General features: G+C 55.5%; 3 protein-coding genes across 7 annotated transcripts; 1 reads left to right on the top strand and 2 right to left on the bottom strand.

Moving 5' to 3' along the window:
* Window positions 1–217: 217 nt before the first annotated feature.
* Window positions 218–6838, bottom strand: parp1 (poly (ADP-ribose) polymerase 1). Of its 2 annotated transcripts, XM_061270699.1 has the most exons (23): window positions 6460–6833; window positions 5753–5918; window positions 5578–5699; window positions 5149–5363; window positions 4925–5015; window positions 4717–4833; window positions 4466–4642; window positions 4164–4332; window positions 3936–4076; window positions 3618–3866; window positions 3330–3395; window positions 3113–3245; window positions 2684–2879; window positions 2472–2600; window positions 2311–2394; window positions 2050–2172; window positions 1860–1988; window positions 1685–1783; window positions 1397–1549; window positions 1186–1313; window positions 1038–1099; window positions 790–904; window positions 218–702 (listed from the first exon to the last, which is right to left on the bottom strand). In XM_061270699.1, exons 1-23 carry the CDS (start codon window positions 6580–6582, stop codon window positions 621–623), a joined length of 3069 nt encoding a protein of 1022 aa, XP_061126683.1. In that variant the 5' UTR covers window positions 6583–6833; the 3' UTR covers window positions 218–620. The 2 variants fall into 2 exon arrangements, with proteins under 2 accessions (XP_061126683.1, XP_061126681.1); XM_061270697.1 differs by having other exon boundaries at window positions 3936–4332; window positions 6460–6838.
* A 432-nt stretch (window positions 6839–7270) lies between these two features.
* On the bottom strand, window positions 7271–14721 carry si:dkey-206f10.1 (adenylate cyclase type 8). Of its 3 annotated transcripts, none has more exons than XM_061270695.1 (22): window positions 14582–14721; window positions 13061–13285; window positions 12531–12701; window positions 11713–12462; window positions 11501–11650; window positions 11277–11407; window positions 11087–11198; window positions 10873–11000; window positions 10643–10801; window positions 10335–10563; window positions 10090–10260; window positions 9911–10011; window positions 9634–9835; window positions 9471–9563; window positions 9177–9337; window positions 9009–9090; window positions 8780–8938; window positions 8547–8693; window positions 8364–8456; window positions 8148–8262; window positions 7810–8012; window positions 7271–7727 (listed from the first exon to the last, which is right to left on the bottom strand). In XM_061270695.1, exons 3-22 carry the CDS (start codon window positions 12684–12686, stop codon window positions 7524–7526), a joined length of 3546 nt encoding a protein of 1181 aa, XP_061126679.1. In that variant the 5' UTR covers window positions 12687–12701; window positions 13061–13285; window positions 14582–14721; the 3' UTR covers window positions 7271–7523. The 3 variants fall into 3 exon arrangements, with proteins under 3 accessions (XP_061126679.1, XP_061126678.1, XP_061126680.1); XM_061270694.1 differs by lacking the exon at window positions 14582–14721 and adding an exon at window positions 13648–13787; XM_061270696.1 differs by lacking the exon at window positions 14582–14721 and adding an exon at window positions 13286–13684 and having other exon boundaries at window positions 13061–13194.
* LOC133146717 (N-lysine methyltransferase SMYD2-B-like) lies at window positions 13800–17114 on the top strand. Of its 2 annotated transcripts, XR_009711412.1 has the most exons (13): window positions 13800–13966; window positions 14420–14483; window positions 14611–14721; window positions 14811–14871; window positions 15164–15288; window positions 15367–15434; window positions 15655–15757; window positions 15844–15954; window positions 16094–16208; window positions 16291–16465; window positions 16530–16611; window positions 16689–16748; window positions 16823–16903. XR_009711412.1 is itself a non-coding variant. In XM_061270709.1 (12 exons), the coding sequence occupies exons 1-12, from the start codon at window positions 13800–13802 to the stop codon at window positions 16898–16900; spliced, it is 1287 nt and encodes a 428-aa protein (XP_061126693.1). In that variant the 3' UTR covers window positions 16901–17114. The 2 variants fall into 2 exon arrangements, 1 of the variants encoding a protein (XP_061126693.1); XM_061270709.1 differs by lacking the exon at window positions 16530–16611 and having other exon boundaries at window positions 16640–16748; window positions 16823–17114.
* The last annotated feature ends 2 nt before the right edge of the window (window positions 17115–17116 follow it).

The raw sequence follows: 17116 nt of genomic DNA on the forward strand, positions 1-17116 counted from the left end.
GGTCGGGAGGGACGATGCCCCGAGCGAGGCCTTCGCTACGAAAACAAGGGCGGGCGCTCAATTGCTCTCCAAAAATGATTCCGTTCCATTTTTGCATTACGCACCCATTTACACCAAGAACGCTTTATTATAATGTGACGAAAAAGCAGAGCGAGCACTCGAGCCAAAAGGATGAGAACAATATTCGGACATGAATATGGAACACAGGACATTGCTGTTTAGGAAGAGACTTTCATTTATTTTGCTAGACAATATGCAGGAAGAGACAAAAACAATGGAAATATACACGTGTGAAAGGGACTTCACTACAGTATTTCAAACTCAGACCGAGCCTGGTGAGCGCGGTCACAAATCCCTCGAAAAACCAGGGGAGGGAGGTGAACCATTTCTCATTCAAATTGTCAAACGCTGTCACCGGTTCCCATGACTTCCCTAAACCTAATCTCCTAATTGTCACCTTTCCAACAAGAAACCAAAAAACCGACCACCCCCGTTGAACTGGAAACGTGTCATTCAAAGTACCTACCCGTCCGGATACAAAGCGAGACCCGTTAGCAGGTCGACCTAGCGTTAAGTGACGGGAATCAAAGCGAGGGCGCCGGATGCTGTTTCGCTCAGGCTCACCACAAGGATGTTTGGTAGTTGAACTTAATCTTCAGGAGATACTTGAGGTTGATTTGGGCTACGTCGTACACAATGTATCTGTGGCCGCGGTTAAGGAAACGGGAAGACGGGAATATCAAAGTAACGCAGGCGACGGCGAGAGGCCGGCCCGTGCCGCAAGGATACTCGTTGTAGAGGAGACTGGTGTCGTCGATGTGGGTGTTGACCCCTTTCCCCAGAGGTACTTCCACGCCGTCTAAAGTGGCGGTGGCGGTCGACTCGGGAGCGGTTCGGCCCAAACCTGCACGGAAGGACCCAACATTGACCGCGTTGTCTGTTTTGCCGGCATTTTCTTTCTTCTCATAATGTAACCACGCACACACAGACACACACGCACACAATCTTGCAATATTACAAGTCGGCGAGCGTGGCACCTTTAACGCTGTGTTTGCCTTTTGGTAGTTTAGTGATGTGGGAGGCCTTTTTCAGTTCATGCCTGGAATCGAGAAAAGAAAGATGAACACCGTTCGTCTGGGCCTTTGGTCTCCGTTTCCGACACGCGTCCGGGTAGTCGGCGCTCACATGTTGCCGAGGGCGACCTCGGCGAGCAGCAGAAGGCCGACGGGGTCCGACTGCGAGGTGTGACAGTAGTTGGCGCTCTTGGACACCATGTCGGCAAAATAGACGCCTTTGCCGAACATGTAACCCGTCTAGCCGCGCAACGGGGCACAAGTTAGTCAGAAGGCAGGGGGTTGGCGCTTCCGAACATGAGGCCGGCCGGCGCCAGACTCACCACCGGGGCTTCCGGGGGGGCGATACGAAGACCCTGCGACAGGATGCCAGCGTAGTTGGTGGCGCGCGAGCCGTGCCACAGGAGCTGGCGATTGTGAAGCTCCTCAAAGGGTTGGAAGCGCTGGCGCTCTCCCTCGCGCTTGATTTTGAAAATCTGAAAGCACGCTCATTTCAATCGGCTCAAATGGCATTACTCTGCACGGGCAAAGCTTTTCTCGTAAAATGGACAGGAGTTCCTTCCGATTGTAAAGTTAATAAGTTGCAGTATTTGAGGCCGAGGGCCACTTACCTCTTGTACTTCCAGCGTGTACGTGTTGTGCGTGGCTGCGTGCGTGTTCTTGACGTATTGCCGAATGATGTCAGCCTCCGGCGTGCCCTTGTCCACAACCTAGCCCAACCCGACCCAAAAAAATAAATAATTGCAGACACGGTTGGATCCAAACGGCGGAGGCATCCCGACCGACCTCAATGTCGGTCTTGAGCTTCTCGTAGTTGATATCGATGGGGTCGCTCTGGTTGTCCTGCGCTCCTCCTCTCAGCAGACTGTAAGCCACTTCGATGTCCAACAGGTTGTCCAGCATCTGAACTTTGGCCTGCCCGGCGACGCACGCATGTTTGGATCCCGGCGCCAACTTTGGGCTCGCGAGCGCATACCTGAATGTAGTCCAGGTTACTGAGCAGCGGCGGTTTCTTCATGCCAAAGTCGTGCGGGATCAGCGTGTAGAAGCGATTGGACAAATCCAAAACGTGCGACTCGGCCGCGTTGTCCGACACCGCCTGTACCCAAGAAGCGCTTAGCGAGCCATTTTGCGGCGCTTTTCTCATCACCAAAGTGTCAGAAAATGACACTTGCGCATGAACAACAACCAGCGGCTTTTTGTCTTTTCTTCTCTTTCTCTCCTCCTGTAAACTGACCTGCTGCACTTCAGTGAGGAGAGCGTAAGCGCTCTGAATTTGTCTCTTGCTCAGTTTTCCCAGCGGCATCTTCTGGAGGTCAATCTGAAAAAGGCCAAGAAAAAGGCTGGCGCCTCCGCACGGGTTTTGGCCTAACTGGAAGTGGGAAGCGCCGAGCCCACCTCAAACTCCACCATGGCCTTCTTCATGCTTTCCACATCAAAGATCTGCTTGATCAGATCCTGGATAGGTTTGGCCAGCTTGGACTCGGTTCCCGCCGTGGCCGTCAGCCTCTTCACGGCTTCTTCGTCCTGCGGTCGCAAGCGGCCGCAAGCGGCGTAAGTGCAGACCGACCCAACGAGCGTCGCCTTTGTGCGTGTTTGTTGGGGCCGACCTGTCCGTAGTCGATCTCCAGCGGGTAGAACTTGTTGGGGTACTTGGTGAAGTTGGAGGCGCCCCATTCGTTGCCCGTCTTTTCTTTGTACACCGACAGGAAATTGTTGAGCGCCGAGTTCTTGTCGCCGACTTTGTCCAGCTTGTTACCCCCGATGGTGGTGCCCACCCGGCCCCAGGAGCGGAACACCCAGTACCTGCGCGGAAGGAAGGAAAGCGGCTAAGAAGGTGCAGTCGCAATGAAGTACTCAAATCAAATGTTAAGAAGTCAACTGCTGGTGCGTCGCCATTAAGTCACTGCGGTGCCTTTTGCTGTGCGTGACGTGGCCACGGGGGGGCGCTGGGGGCAGTAGAACACAGCCATGCAGACAAAGAAGCATTACACTTGTCAACAGAAATATGAGTAGGCTTCCTCTCTTCCCCCACAGACCTTTTCTGTACGTCGTCCTCCAGCAGCTGCAGTTTGTAGTAGGAGTTGGTTCCCCGCATGATGTCCACCAGGCCCAGTGTGGCGCTGTACATTTTGCCGTTCTGCTCCAAAACGTGAGCACTGTTCTCCAGACCTGAGGAGGAGGTGCAATCGGTCAATGTTCATCAATGGAGCAAGTTCAGAGACCGTGGCGGTAACGTATTTAAAGTGAGGCCACCTGAGTCCGGATCGACGGCAGCGCCTCCTTTGACTGTCAATTTCATCTTCTTGGCTTTGCTCTTACCTGGAACAGTGAGCACATTTCAAACTTGAATGACACCTGAGAAAGGAAGTTGAGGTCACAAAGCAGCAACCCGCAATAGAACCAAACGGAGAGGTGTCTGTATTTTCCACTACTAGGCTGGCACGTCCGTCCGTCCGTCCGTCCGTCCGTCCGTGCGCACATTGTCTGCTGACATGCAAGCTGGAGATGTAGCCAAGCGCGGGCCATCGCAGAGTGTTTCACCTTCTTCCTCTTTGACTCTGCCGGCGCTCTTGGAAGAAGCAGCAGCGGCCCCCGACTTGGAGGGTGCGGCGGCGGCGGCGGGCGCCTCCACCTTGACCTCGGCCCCCCACGGGGAGATGGCGTGCAGGGAGACCAGCTCCCCGAGCGCTTTGCCCGACGACTTGACGTCGGTGAGGAACTCCTCGGAGACCACGCGCACGCCCGCCTCCTTGGCCTCCTCCATTTTCTTGCCCATCTTCTCCACCTCCTCTGCGAGCGCGACATGACACGTGAAGCGGGCGATACGGAGCTTTGCGAGTCTGCGGCGGGCTTTCTCACTCTTGGTGCTGATGCAGAGAGAAGCCTTGTTGGCCACCGTGCCGATCTTCCCCCCCAGCTCCTCCACGGCGGCCTTGACCTCATCTTTATTCTTGGACAGTTTGCCGACAGTCAGCAGCTTCATGCCGCTGAGAGGTTTGTCTGCGGCGGCGGCGGCGGCGGCAGAGACGCAACGCAGCGTTAGGGCCGCCCATGCTCCCTGACCGGACGTTTGGTCTCGCATCTCACCGGGAGGGCCGCCCTCCGGCAGCGGCACAGCGGGGACGCCGGAGACGCCAGCCAGAGGCTCGGCTTTGAGCGCGGCTTGGCTCGGAGCGGGTGCCGCCGCCTCCTTGGGGTAAACTCTGTCCTGACGCTCAAACTTGAACTTCTTGAGGAAAGGAACCTCGTGGAACTCCTAAAATGGAAAGATCTAGTCCTTTTGATAACGAGGTCATTGCGCAATAGCATTGGCGGCTAACGGGAAAGCCGTCCTTTTGCGAACTTCTAAGATGACACCTTCATCCAACTTTTCCCTTGGCCGTCCGTACCTTGGGGGTGAGCCAGTCTTTGCGTTGGGGTTTGGGGGTTCTGTACACGCACTTTGTCCAGGCCGAGATGTCCCCGGAGCAGTAATAGGCATCGCCCTTGAAGACCAACTGGCCCGAGCACTCCTTGCAGGGCTCCAGCGCGCCGAAGGCCATGCCGTCGGCCAAGCTGTCCACAACCTGTCGGTCGGTCGGTGGGGGTTTGACCAAAAGCTTGGGCAAAGATTGGTTTTGTTTTTCGGCGAGGCGCTCACGTTGGACTCTCCCGAAGGCACCTCCTGGCCGTTAGCAATGAGCAGCTCCTTCATGTCGTTGATGGAGCAATGCTTCCTCAGTTTGTCTTTAATGCTCCAGATCAGCTGGCTTTGGTCCTGCCAGGGCACACAAAAGCACTCGAGCAGGGGAGGGAGGGAGGGAGGGAGGATGTGGTGCACGTGACGCTCAAATGGGAGTCAACGTTACCTTCAACTGAGCGTCCAATCTTTTCTTTTCCGCATCCTCCTCCTTCTTCTGCTTCTTTGACACTCCGTCCAACTCGTCGTTTTTGCGCTTTCTGGAAGAGAAGCGAGAAAAGGCTTTTTCTCTCTCTCTCTCTTACCCCCCACCCTCCCCTCCTCTCAACCAATCATTTCAATTCTGAAGTTATTCAATGTGATATGAATGGAAGGAAAGACACTTGCGCCCACCCTTCCGCTTTGACGGCCGGGAGCCTCTTCTTGAGCTCCTCCTTGTCTTCGGCCTTGAGCGCGTTGAAGCCCTTGAGCTGGGCGCCGCTGTACTCGGGCTTGAAGTCCAGCTCCTCCCTGCGGCCCACGAAGCAGGCCGTGTGGTACCAGCGGTCGATCAGGCCCAGCTGGGGCTTCTCCGGATCCACCGTCTTCTTCGACACGCGGATCTGATCCTGCCGGTTAAGGCCAAAATGTCAAGGCTCTGCCTAAAGCCATGAGAATTAGCGTGCACCACTTTGCGGCAGATGTTACCACCGAGGAATGAACGAATGGGTGATTTTTTTAAGACGAGTCTGGTTCTGAATTCCAAGCAAAATGGACATTGCATGGACTGAAGGTCATTAAGGTCGAGGGAATCAATTCTTAATCGTGGACACGAGAACAAACCTTTTCTATTTTCAACTCGCAGCCTTTGCATGTGCTGCGGTTGGATTTGGCGTATTCCACGGCAAAGCCGTTGAGCGTCTTCTCTGCTTGCGCGCCGCCGCCGCCTTTCTTAGCCCCTTTTCCTACCAAAACACAATCAGCGACCAATTTGTCAGGCCTCGGAATGGAGACTGACCTCCTCCTGCAGTTCCGCCGCTTTCGATGGCCTTCTTGACTTTCTCCTGGTCTTCCCAGCGAAGGGCGGAGAAGCCGTCGATGTCGGAAGGGGACTGGGCCGCCGCTCGCAGCCAGAAGCAGGAGAAGTGATGCCAGTGTGGAACCTTGCCATCAAACATTGGTGACTGGAAGCAATGCAAAGCCATCAATGTTAGCAGCAGATTTGGGGGTCATCATGAAAGATCACAGGAAATGCTTGAAAACGTGGACTGGGTCAAATCGACCTGATTGATTCTCTCCATCTGATGCGGTAACGATAGTGCGAATCAGGCAATACGTTCGGACCACTGACTAATTCCAAGATTTGGATGCGAGTTTGCACAGTAATAACCTAAACTTGACGGTCAATGAAATGGGGAGTCCGGGGCAAGAGACCGAACGTGGATGGGGGGATGGATGGACGGACGGATGGAAGGATGGATCATCCCCAGTGGCCGGCCCAGTTAGTTCAAAAGCTAACAACGGCTTCCGCCTGCACAATGGATACGTCCATTCAACAGTACATTCAATGTGTGAAAATACGAACTTTATTCAACAATGACGCCTCGTATCGTTTCAAAGGTCCATCAATCAAGAAAGCTTGACGTTAGCCCCTTATTAGCTCGGGTGCTTTGGGTCAAATTTGAGAAGCGGAGACGGAAGGAAAGAAGGAAGAACGGCGCTAACCTGCACCATGATGGCCATTCGGAGCGAGTCTTTGGCGATGTTTTCCTTGCACTTCTTACACGACGCGCGGCCGCTCTTGGCGTACTCGGCCTTGTAGAGCTTGTCCTCTTGAGAGTCCGCCATCTTCGTCTTGTTTTGGGGGAAAAGCGGACGAAGAGAAAAAGACGAAAGTTGAACACTCCACACAACAATCGGAGCGGCAAAGCCCGCGTGCTGGCCTGTTCAGAGAGAGTGCGGACAAAACAGGAGGTCTCGTTCTCGCTCGCTTTTCGCACACCGAACCGAAAGGCTGGCGAGTTGGGCCCGATGTGCACTTGAAAAGGTCACATTTGTCAAATAATTCCCTCGGCGCTTGGCAGTGTAATGATCGGTAAATCAACATGAAAGCTTCGACACATTCCAAATTCAATGACTCTTTCTGAGCCATCTGTGTTGAATAGACGATCAGACCCCGTGTAGACAGCACGAATCGAGTGGAGAATAATCGTCCAGAACCTTGCAAGCGCTAGTCCCTTGCATTTGTCTGGAAAGCGGCAGCATCATCATCACCATCATCAGAAACTACTGGCGCTCGTTTTCAAAACTACCGAATAAATACAGTCATCCTTTCGACTTTTTTTTAATTCGACTTTTAACAGTAGGTTACAGTCTCAGTTTGAAAACCATTCAAAATAAACATATAAAAATCACTGCATGATTATTTGAAGAACACAGGTCAACCATTGTTTACGATGTTTTCAAATGTGAGATGCAAGTAAACATTTCTAGATTTTTTTTTTTAAATTTTTGCACTGAGCTATGCTTTCCAAAATAAAAGCCAGTGTTTTATTTTTATTCCACACATAAGACTACAGTTAGAGATCAAGCATTGAAAGATTATACAGCTCATTGTATATGGTTGTTGAGGTGGTTGTGATTTGAGGTATACAATGGTTTGGCTTGAAGCTTTCAGACCCCGACGAAGACGACAACCGGCCTTGACAACGTCCTCATTGTCACAATACAAAGTACTGACAACGGTATGGCGGAATTTGAATCTGGGTCACTTTGAAGGGGTTCTCCCATCAGCTCAGCACTTGAGTGACTCCCCCGTTGGTCTCCCTCAGCCTCTCCTTGTGTCTGCCTTGGACCAAACTGAACACGATGCCCGCCAGCGTCATGCGTCCCTCCATCCTGGCCCCCGGCCGTCCGCCCGGCGCCGAAACGGCTCTCTTGCTGCGTATGGTGCTGATGAAGTAGGTCCGCACTTTGCCCCGACACTCGCTCACCTGCGAGAGAGAACACCGACTTGACGGAAGCGGACACGCACGTCTGCCAGTTATTCCGTCCGTCGGGCGATCCGACACTCACCCCCTTGACAAAGATCTCCCCACGCAGCTCCAAGACAAAGCCCCACTCTGCCAGGATCCTGCGGGTGGCCTCGGGCACCTGGATGCGTCCGCTCACCCCCGTGCTGTCCATGCGGCTGGCCAGGTTCACCGTGGAGCCCCAGATGTCGTACTGCGGTTTGCTGGCACCGATCACGCCCGCTACCACCGGCCCGTGAGCGATGCCTAAGGTACGGACAAATCACCACCCTTCGACATATCGGACTGTCCTGGAATGCCCTTTGTTGTCGACTTCCCGTCTGAGGAAACACACCCGAGCGTCGCCGGACAAGGAGCGATGGCGCATGTCCACCGACTTACCGACACGGAGCTGAAAGTCTTTGGCGGCGTGCCTGTTAATCTCCTTCAAGGTCTCCTGCATCGCCAGAGCAAATAGAACCAGTTCGCTCAAGTGATTCCATTCGTCCATGGACGTCTGCGAGGGAGGTGGATGAGGAGTCAGACGCACGCACGCCAGCGAGCCAGCACGTGGCGAGGAAAGTTCACGTGGAAAGCAAAAAAAGGGCTCTCTCCCACCTGCTTGTCGGGCGCCAGACCGGAAGCGGCCATATAGCAGCTGCCGACGGTCTTGATCTTCTCCACGTAATGAAAGTACGACTCCTCCAGCAACTAGACGGCAAACATTTGATTTGAAACCCTCTAGATTAGCTGACGGAAGCCCAAGTTAGCTAAGCCGAGCCCGGCGCTAACGCCAGTCACCTCGTCGAAGCCGGCTATGATCTCGTTGAGGAGTCGGAGGCAATCCACACCTTCGTGCCTGATCTCCTTTTGCTCAAAGTATTCGTTAAATCCAGCGATAGACGCAAACATCACCCCCACCTCGTCGTAGGACTGCGAGTAGAGCTCCTGCAGAGGAACCCTGACTCTCAATTGGGGGGGGGGGGGGACGATCAATGGTTTCCATGTGCGGCGGATCCGCTCTGCACACGCACCTCATCGTTCTTGCTGCGGTCCAAGAAGTGGCGGGCCACGTGCATGGGCAGAATATTGTGCAGCAGACACTCATTGTGCTCCCGCAGCTCCCGCATGTCCTCCACTTCCTGCTGAGCCTGCAGACGCCACAGGAAGTCCTGCCTGGCGGTGGCCTCCCACTGGACAGCAAATACAAGTCGGACCCGCTCCGATCCTTGCCAAAGATCCCAAAGGCGGATGAGTCGATACCTGGCGTCCGTTGTAAAAGACGGCCACGATGAACATGACCAAGAGGAGGATGGCGATGCCTTTTCTCCTCATGTAGTAAGACCTGTGCACCGTCAACACAAGAGAGAGAGAAAAAGACAAAGATAAAAACTTCTTGGACGTGTTAAGATCTGAATTTGCAAGTCGGACCCATGCGGCATGTCTTGGCGCGCGAGAGACAGGAAGGCCAGATGGATGAGGTAGGAATAGATGGCCACGGCCAGCAGCAGCACGGCCAGCTTCAGCAGGGAGTTGAGACGAAGGAACACGGCGCACGTCACCATGGCGATCACGCCGCTCAGCACAAACACCTGAGGGAAGAAGGGAAAGGAGCCACTTTGGAGGTCCGGCCGGCCGGCCGGCCAGCCGGCCGGCCAGCCAGCCGGCCAGCCGGCCAGCCAGCCGGCCGGCCGGCCGGCCGTTCACCTCACTCGACTTGGTTACCTCCGGGTAGGAACACACGGTGAGAGCCGATGACGCCGTGTTGGTCTTTTCCGTCTGGTGAGCTCCTCCCGCGTCTGTCAGAACGCACCACAACTACACCCAGGCACACAAATGATGAGTTTGACACGCAAAGTCTTTTCCTTGAACATGGAGGTGCGCTCACAATGTCCGTGGAGGCCAAAGCAAAGTTGATGACAACGGTAGTGAGGGTGAGCGTGTTGCGAGCGCCGTTGTTCTCGTGGATCCAGCAGCACAACTGCTGCAGCGCGGCCGGGCTCCATCTGAACTCCTCGGCCAGCGCCAGCAGCAGCAGCAGCGCGTAGGTGAGCAGGAACAGGGAAAACTGCACCATGGCTGGGATCAGCCTGGGAGGGAGGGAACAAATGATGAGAAGGGTCCGAGGACAGGAACCGAGAGCCATCTTGCCGGCCATTCCCTGCCTGGGCGCCGGGATGAGGGCCTGGGCGGCCATGACAAAGAGCAGCATGATGAAGGAGCAGAGCAGGTTGGAGTTGAACATTTCGTCTCTCATCTGGGAAAACTGAAGATCGGAGCGGTCAGGTTTGCCACACACACACACACAGACACACACAGACAGACAGACAGCGGGCGGCCGTACCTTGTCCTCCACGTGCGTGTCCTTGAATAGCAGGGACAGAGGACTGATGTGTTCCTTGTGCATCCGCTCGCTGCTGCGGACCTCGATGGCGCGTTTGATGCGTTGGTTGATTTCCTTGGAGGTGGACGGCCATATGTTGGGCAGCGACCCGTTGGTGAACGAGGCCAAGATCTGCAAGGCAACGGACGGCAGATTGAGCCCGTCGGCACCACGGCCAGGGAGGGAGGCCTGGAGTCGAGACGTACGCTGTTCATGTCGACGGCGCTGCCGAAAGGAGTCTGCTGGCCGCGACTGGTTTTGCGGACTTTGCGAGGCTCGGCGCGCTCATCTCGGGGGATGTCCTCCTGAGGGCAAACGAGGAAGGTGGCGATGTTGTGTCGCCGCAGGAAGTCGTTCCTGTCACCTCCGTGTCCGTCCTCTGTCTTGTAGGTGCCTTCCAGGCAGTCCAGGGTGGCCTTGGAGATATGGATCCTCCTGTGGAGAGAAGGGAAATGAAACCCGGAGCCCCGCCCGGTCTGCCGACGGCCGGAGCCTCGCCCCTGATGCCCCTCACCCCGGTATGCCGCCCGCCTCCAGCATGTTGGCGATGCCCACGTCCCAAGACCAAACGTCAAACTGCCATTTCTGCAGACCCAGCACCCCGCACAGGACCGAGCCCGAATGGATGCCGATCCTCATGTCCATGTTAAAGTTGAGCTGCCTGCGGACGGACCTGGGGGCGGCGAGAGAGATGGCGTCAGACGCGTTTTGGTAGCGACTGGGCGGATGGGCGGGAGTCATCACCGTATGGTGCTGATCATAGCCAGACCCATTTCCACGCAGTGGCGGGCGTGGGCGCGCTGGGGTTCCGGGACCCCGGACACGCAATAATAACAGTCCCCGAGTATCTTGATTCGCAGGCACTGGTGCTCCTGCGACAAACACGCCGAGCGAGCGAGGTTGGCGTAGAAGCAAAACGCGGGCCAAAGCGCTGGCTCGGCTCGGCTCGGCTTTCTACCTCGGCCAAATGGTCGAAGCGTCCAAAGAGCTCGTTGAGGGTTCGAACCAAATCCTGAGCTGACAAGTTCATGGATAGCAGAGTAAAGCCCTTGATGTCGGCAAAAAGGATGCTGCCGAGCAGAGACAGATGGACAGACAGAGACGGATCAGATTCGGTTCTGCATTTGAGGACTGGCGACAAAACCCACCTGACATCTTTGTACTGGTGAATATAAATCTTGTGAAACTCTTGAGGAATGAGCTCATCTTCCATGGAGCTCATGTCGGCGATCATTTCCAAGGCGACAAAGCGGGGCAAAATGGACAAGACCAGACGCTCCTTTGGCGGAGAAACGTCGGCGGTCAAATCCTAGCCGCCGCCGCCGGGGGCCGGCGGCGGCGGCTAGGATTTGACCACCGCCGGGTGTCTTACCTGTCGCTGGTTCTCCTGCTCCAGCCGGAGGCGGCCTTCGATGCAGCGCCGCGTTTCCAGGAACACCTGGCGCTGCGAATGATCGCTCAGGTAGTGAATGAAGAATCCGGCCGTGTTCATCCCCAGGTACAGGAGGCCTTGGGCCAGCACCTACGACCACCAAAGTTGCACTTGATGGAACGGAGCCAGAAGGTGGAGAATCTTGGGCTCACCTTGGTCAAGAGCACGGCGTCGTGACGGAAGCGTACGGTCTCGGCCGCCACCTGCAGCGCCGACGTCAGCGAACCGGCGCACATGGCCCACGCCAGCGGGAGGGGAAGCAGCGTGTAGGTGGCAAACAGCGTGAACAGAAGGTACCACGACGGGTCTTTCTCCAGACCGTAGACCAGTCCTCCCAGGACCTGAGCCGTCTGCGACAGCCAGCTGGCCAGCCCGGCGTAATGAAGCCACCTGGGCGGCATGGAGTCCTTACAGGTGAGCACCCCCACGCACAGCGCCACGGCAAACACCGTGAAGGCGCACGTCAAGCAGCCTCGCAGGGGCTCGGCCGCCGCCAGCGCCGCCGCCGCCTCCTCCTCGCGCGCCAAGGCCAGGTACAGAACCAGGATCTGCAACTTGGCCACGGCATCGATCACATTGGTGATGGCCAGGGAGTTGCGTCTTTGGTGGGACGAGTGCTGCTGGTAGAGTTTTTCCAGGTCTTTGGACTTGAAGGTGTGCCTCAGGGTGGGGATGTAAATGCCGTGAATAATGCGGCCCCAGTGCACAAAGAAGTCGGCGTCGCTGGCGTATTCGTTGGCCACGCTGTGGCTGAGGGAGCCGCTGCGCATGTGGGAGGGGTGCACTCGAAAGGTGGAGGAGCGCCGCTTGACGCCGCGCGAGGCCTTGCTGCGGATCTGCCGGTTGATTTCTTCCATGTAGGCGTCGGTCACAAAGATCTTGCGAGCTGGCTCCACGCCCACCTGTCACGCGGCAAAAGCACCGTTCGGACAGGTTCTCCCGGGAGCCCGAGGCCGGCGACGGCGTTCACCTGAGCGCTGAGCTCCTGCTGGATGATGATGTGCTTGACGGCGTTCTGCCACAGCATCTTTTTCCGCCTCAGCCCCGGGGACAGGGTGGCGCCGGGGCGGGGCGGCTCGCGCAGCTCCGTGGAGGAGACCTGCGTCGTCTCTGCAAAGGTCACCATGGCGGGCTTCCCGATCTAAGGAAGAGCATCGCAAAGAGGGAGGGATTGTGTGCGGATTGGGCAACCGGAAGCTGGTGAACCAGTGGCCCCATTTAGACATGAGCTGCTGGCTAATGCCCCCGGAGTTAAAGTCCTCCAGGTGGCTCTGGCTCTCCACTCTTCCAACGTGGCCAATCCTATTAGCACGGCGTCTCGGAATAGTACGCTCGGAACCGAAACGGGGATCGAGCAGAACGCCGCGACGTTCTTTTGCTAGATCTACTGGAAGAGTTTGACGCTCTTCTGATTGCAGAGCTTAACGCTCGAGTCAAAAGCTGTCGGAGACACGAGAGCGCCGAATGGGTCAACGCGAGTCACGTCCGCCAAGCACTGACCTGTCGTGTGATTCCTTTGGTGGATCCAGCCAGCGCTCATGCTCAGGTTTAGCCGCGGCAGAGGCAGCCCGTCCGTCACCATTCATGTTTTCCCCACATTCTCTCGCGTCCGCTCCGTCCAAAATTCAGACATCCTTCAGGAACCAAAGGGGAAAAGTGTCTTCATGCCATTCCAGAGGCAGAGCAAGGGACAAACGTGGATCCGGCGGGATTGTAGATGACCACCTGTTTTGAAAGGAAGTCCGCAAGTGTCAGGGAGCAGGGCGGCGGCTGCAAAGAGGATTAATTAGGCAGCAGCCATTCTCTCCCTCTCCTCTCCTCTGTTTTTCAAAGCTCAGGACACGCTCGCTCCAAATCTTGCCCTCTCTCTCTCTCTCGGTCCCTCTCTCTTCCTCTCCCCGGCCAAGTCAGACAAATCTGCTCAAAGCTGGACTCCCAAATGTGTTCATCTGTGTGCTTTTATTTTGGTTGCAATCCTTCAAAGTAAGCACTACTACTAGACAGGGACTGATTCATTGTAGCGGAGGAGGCATGTTTTTACCTTCAAAAGGAAACAAGATCTTAAAATTAGAGTCATCATGGCTCACCATTATTACTTGCACAATTCTCGCCGTTGCCGTATTTTCGAATTTGCATTCATGTCATTGTTTTCTCGAGTCACGGTGGTTCCGCCCACTCACGAACTGGCAGGGGAAGCACGGAGCAGGAAAAAAAGAAAAAGAGCGGGCCACTCGTCACCATGAGCGGCACGGACGGCGTGGAGAGCTTCGAGAGCCCGGACAGAGGGCGAGGCCTCCGGGTGAGCAGAGCCTTCCACGTCGGGGAGCTGCTCTTCTCCTGCCCGCCCTACGCTTGCGTCCTCTCAGCCCAAGAGCGGGGAGCCTGCTGCGACTTCTGCTTCAACAGGTGGCTGGACAACTCAAACTACGGACGCAGCATCCATCTAGCCTTGAATTTACTTTCTTCATATGCGGAAATGAGTCCATTCTTCAAATGTATTTCCTTGGGCCAGTGTCATTCTGTCGTGTTCTTATTTTTACGAGCGGTAGGAATGAAATCCAACGTAGCTTGTAATCCTTCGCACCGTGGCATTTCTTTCACCGTAAGGTCAGCGCTATTAATAGCGCCGAATGTTTTCAAGCCGGCCGCTCGCTGTCGCTTGCAACTGCTGCTTCTCGTCATCACGTAATGGGGGAAGGGGCCGATGTGGAATGTCCACCCCGGGGCTAGCAAAAGGTTCAAAGGGGTTACCGAAAGTGGAAGGCTAGTAAAAAAATAGTATCTTCATCATCAGAATGGAACTATGTGGAGGTAACGCCGCAGGTAGGAAAGGATGAAACGGTGCCGTGTCTTTTTCAGGAAGGAGAACCTGGCTAGATGTGGAAAGTGCAAGAAGGCCCACTACTGCAATGTCAAATGTCAGGTAGGGGGCAAAGGTCATCCGCTCGCTATGCACTTTTCAGGTCACACAAGGTGCTGCCCCCCCCTCCCCCCTAAAGAAAATCAAAATGTGCCAATTACCAATTGGAGTTTTCCTGCGTGGAGCGCAGAAGGGCGACTGGGCGGCGCACAAGCTGGAGTGCTCGGCCATGGTGGCCTACGGCGAGAAGTGGCGCCCGTCGGAGAGCAGCCGCCTGGTGGCTCGAATCTTGGCCAAGAAGGTGAGCGAGCGAGCGAGCGAGCGAGGGAGGAAGGTGGCGGCTGCTCGCTCGTGTCCCGGCTGAAATGCTGCGCTCCTCCCTCCCTGCAGGAAATGCAGCGAGAAAGAAGTGCGTCCGAGAGGATCCTGCTGGTCGGAGACCTGCAGTCACGTGAGTCCAAAGCCAGGTCCATTTCGACCAGGATTTGAAATACAAATCCCAAGCCGGACTTGAACCTCAACGCTTACGTGAAGCCCGGCTTGAAGCGCACTTTGGAAAGGCAAACTTGCAACCCTAAGCGGGCGTCTTCCTTCCTTCCTTCCTTCCTTCCTTCCTTCCTTCCTTCCTTCCTTCCTTCCTTCCTTCCTTCCTTCCTTCCTTCCTTCCTTCCTTCCTTCCTTCCTTCCTTCCTTCCTTCCTTCCTTCCTTCCTTCCTCCCTTCCTTCCTTCCTTCCTGCTGCAGACGTGGAGGACACAGACAAGGAGAAAGGAGACAAGATCCAGGCGGACGCAGCCGGACTCCATCGCTTTTACTCCAAACATTTGGACTTTCCCGACTCCAAAGAGCTTCTCTCGCTTTTCTCGCAGGTAAAATCAGTTCTTTTCTTTTTTTAGACCCCACTTCCAGTCAGTCCGGGATCTTGTCCAGATCTTCTTTGTCCACAGGTTTCCTGTAATGGCTTCACAATAGAGGATGAGGAATTGTCCCAAGTGGGCACTGCAATCTACCCAGAGTAAGCCAAAAGTTCGTCTTCACTTTGAGCAAGTGCTTCATGCTAAGCTAATTAGCACGCGCAGGACGCTGCAAAGGTGTGCCAATACTCACCCACGGCCTGCGCTAAAGAGATTGCCAGCAGGAAAGTTGACAGGACCTGCGGCCTTTTTTTTATCCTGGGCTGTAATAAGGACACATGTGATTTGGTTTCCCATAAGTCGATCAAATGTGTTTTGCAGTGTAGCGTTGCTCAACCACAGTTGCGTTCCCAACGCGATTGTGACCTTCAAGGGTCGCGATGCTGAGGTGCGGGCCGTCCGGGACATGAAGGCTGGAGATGAAGTGAGACGCACGCACCAACGATATGATTGTCGTGCCAGTGAGCTGAGCTGAGCTGAGCTGAGCGTGCTTGCCCTTCCCGCTGCTAGGTGTTGATCAGCTACATCGACCTGCTCTACCCGACAGACGACCGCAACGAAAGACTCCGAGAGTCCTACTACTTCACCTGCGACTGCGAAGAGTGTCGCGGCAGATGCAAAGTGACGACGCAAAATACAAACAAGAACATGCAATGACGGACGAAACATTGGCCACGACCCACGGACACAACACGCCTTCATGCAAATGACGCGTTCTGTTCTGTTCTGTTCTTTTCTTGGCGTGCATGGCTGAGCGCAGGACAAGCTGAAGCTGAAAGTGCGCAAGCGTGGCGCACCGGCGGCGGACGCCGAGGCCATGATGCGCTACGCTCGCCAAAGCATCCGGGACTTCCAGGAACTCAAACGTGTGAAAAATATCCTCCAAAGTGACATCATCGTGCTCCTTTTGGAACTTGAACGCGAGCCTGTCCCGTTGCACCCTTGACTCTCTGGCACCCCCTAGTGAGCTTCTGGAGACGTGCGAGGAGACCCTGGAGAAGATGGGCGCCGTGCTGGACGACGCCAACGTCTACATGTTGCACTTCGACTACCAGGCCATGGGCGTGTGCGTCTACCAGGGAGACCTCCACGCTGCCGTGCGCTATGGAGAGATGCTCCTTCAACCATTCAGGTGCATAAGATCCACCCCCCCCCCAAAAAACAATCATAGCAGCAAATGAAGGTGCTTTTTTCAGAGCTAGCAATTACAGTGCACGCTAGAATCCATGTTGCGCGAGCCAAAAGATCTCCAACGGCAACGTGGCGACATGCCAAGTGGCAAGTATCTAACTTTCCGTCATGGCAGCCAGCTGTACCCGGCCTACTCGCTCAACGTGTCGTCTTTGTACCTGAAGCTGTCCCGACTCTACCTGGCCTTGGACAGACGCTCGCCAGGGGTGGCCGCGCTCCAGCAGGTGCCGTGGCCTTTGCTACCGCCGCCACCCACCAGGCACCCAGTGTGTTGACGAGCGGATCGTTTGTCGTGCAGGCGATGAGCATCATGCAAGTGGCCCACGGGAAAGATCATCCCTACGTCCGAGAACTGCGCCAGCGACTCACCTCGTAGCCCAATACACGCCAATCCGTCCCGCCAACGGGCGACGTCCGCTCCACCTCCGGAGATAGCGGCTGTGAGACGGACCGTTAGTTTCATTTAGGATGCATGCAAAAACTTCCAATGCATTTTGGAGTTCAAATGTCAACGTGCCTCCCGTTGCTTGTGTCCAGTGAGCCCCCGCTCAATGGCCAACCTCACTCTAGCCATAAACGAGTTGACAGCGGC

Source organism: Syngnathus typhle, linkage group LG22 (assembly GCF_033458585.1).
Source record: "Syngnathus typhle isolate RoL2023-S1 ecotype Sweden linkage group LG22, RoL_Styp_1.0, whole genome shotgun sequence".
Classification (NCBI taxonomy): Eukaryota; Metazoa; Chordata; class Actinopteri; order Syngnathiformes; family Syngnathidae; genus Syngnathus; species Syngnathus typhle.

Coding starts and splice junctions, on each gene's coding strand:
- LOC133146717 (XM_061270709.1), top strand. CDS start 13,800: ATGAGCGGCACGGACGGCGTGGAGAGCTTCGAGAGCCCGGACAGAGGG. Junction 15,955..16,093: donor AGTGTCGCGGCAGATGCAAA/GTGACGACGCAA, acceptor GGCTGAGCGCAG/GACAAGCTGAAGCTGAAAGT. Junction 16,209..16,290: donor GGAACTCAAACGTGTGAAAA/ATATCCTCCAAA, acceptor ACTCTCTGGCAC/CCCCTAGTGAGCTTCTGGAG.
- si:dkey-206f10.1 (XM_061270695.1), bottom strand. CDS start 12,686: ATGGTGACCTTTGCAGAGACGACGCAGGTCTCCTCCACGGAGCTGCGC. Junction 10,261..10,334: donor GCGCCGTCGACATGAACAGC/GTACGTCTCGAC, acceptor GTTGCCTTGCAG/ATCTTGGCCTCGTTCACCAA. Junction 9,836..9,910: donor GCCCTCATCCCGGCGCCCAG/GCAGGGAATGGC, acceptor CCTCCCTCCCAG/GCTGATCCCAGCCATGGTGC.
- parp1 (XM_061270697.1), bottom strand. CDS start 6,582: ATGGCGGACTCTCAAGAGGACAAGCTCTACAAGGCCGAGTACGCCAAG. Junction 5,364..5,577: donor GCGAGTTGAAAATAGAAAAG/GTTTGTTCTCGT, acceptor CTTAACCGGCAG/GATCAGATCCGCGTGTCGAA. Junction 4,643..4,716: donor TGCCTTCGGGAGAGTCCAAC/GTGAGCGCCTCG, acceptor ACCGACCGACAG/GTTGTGGACAGCTTGGCCGA.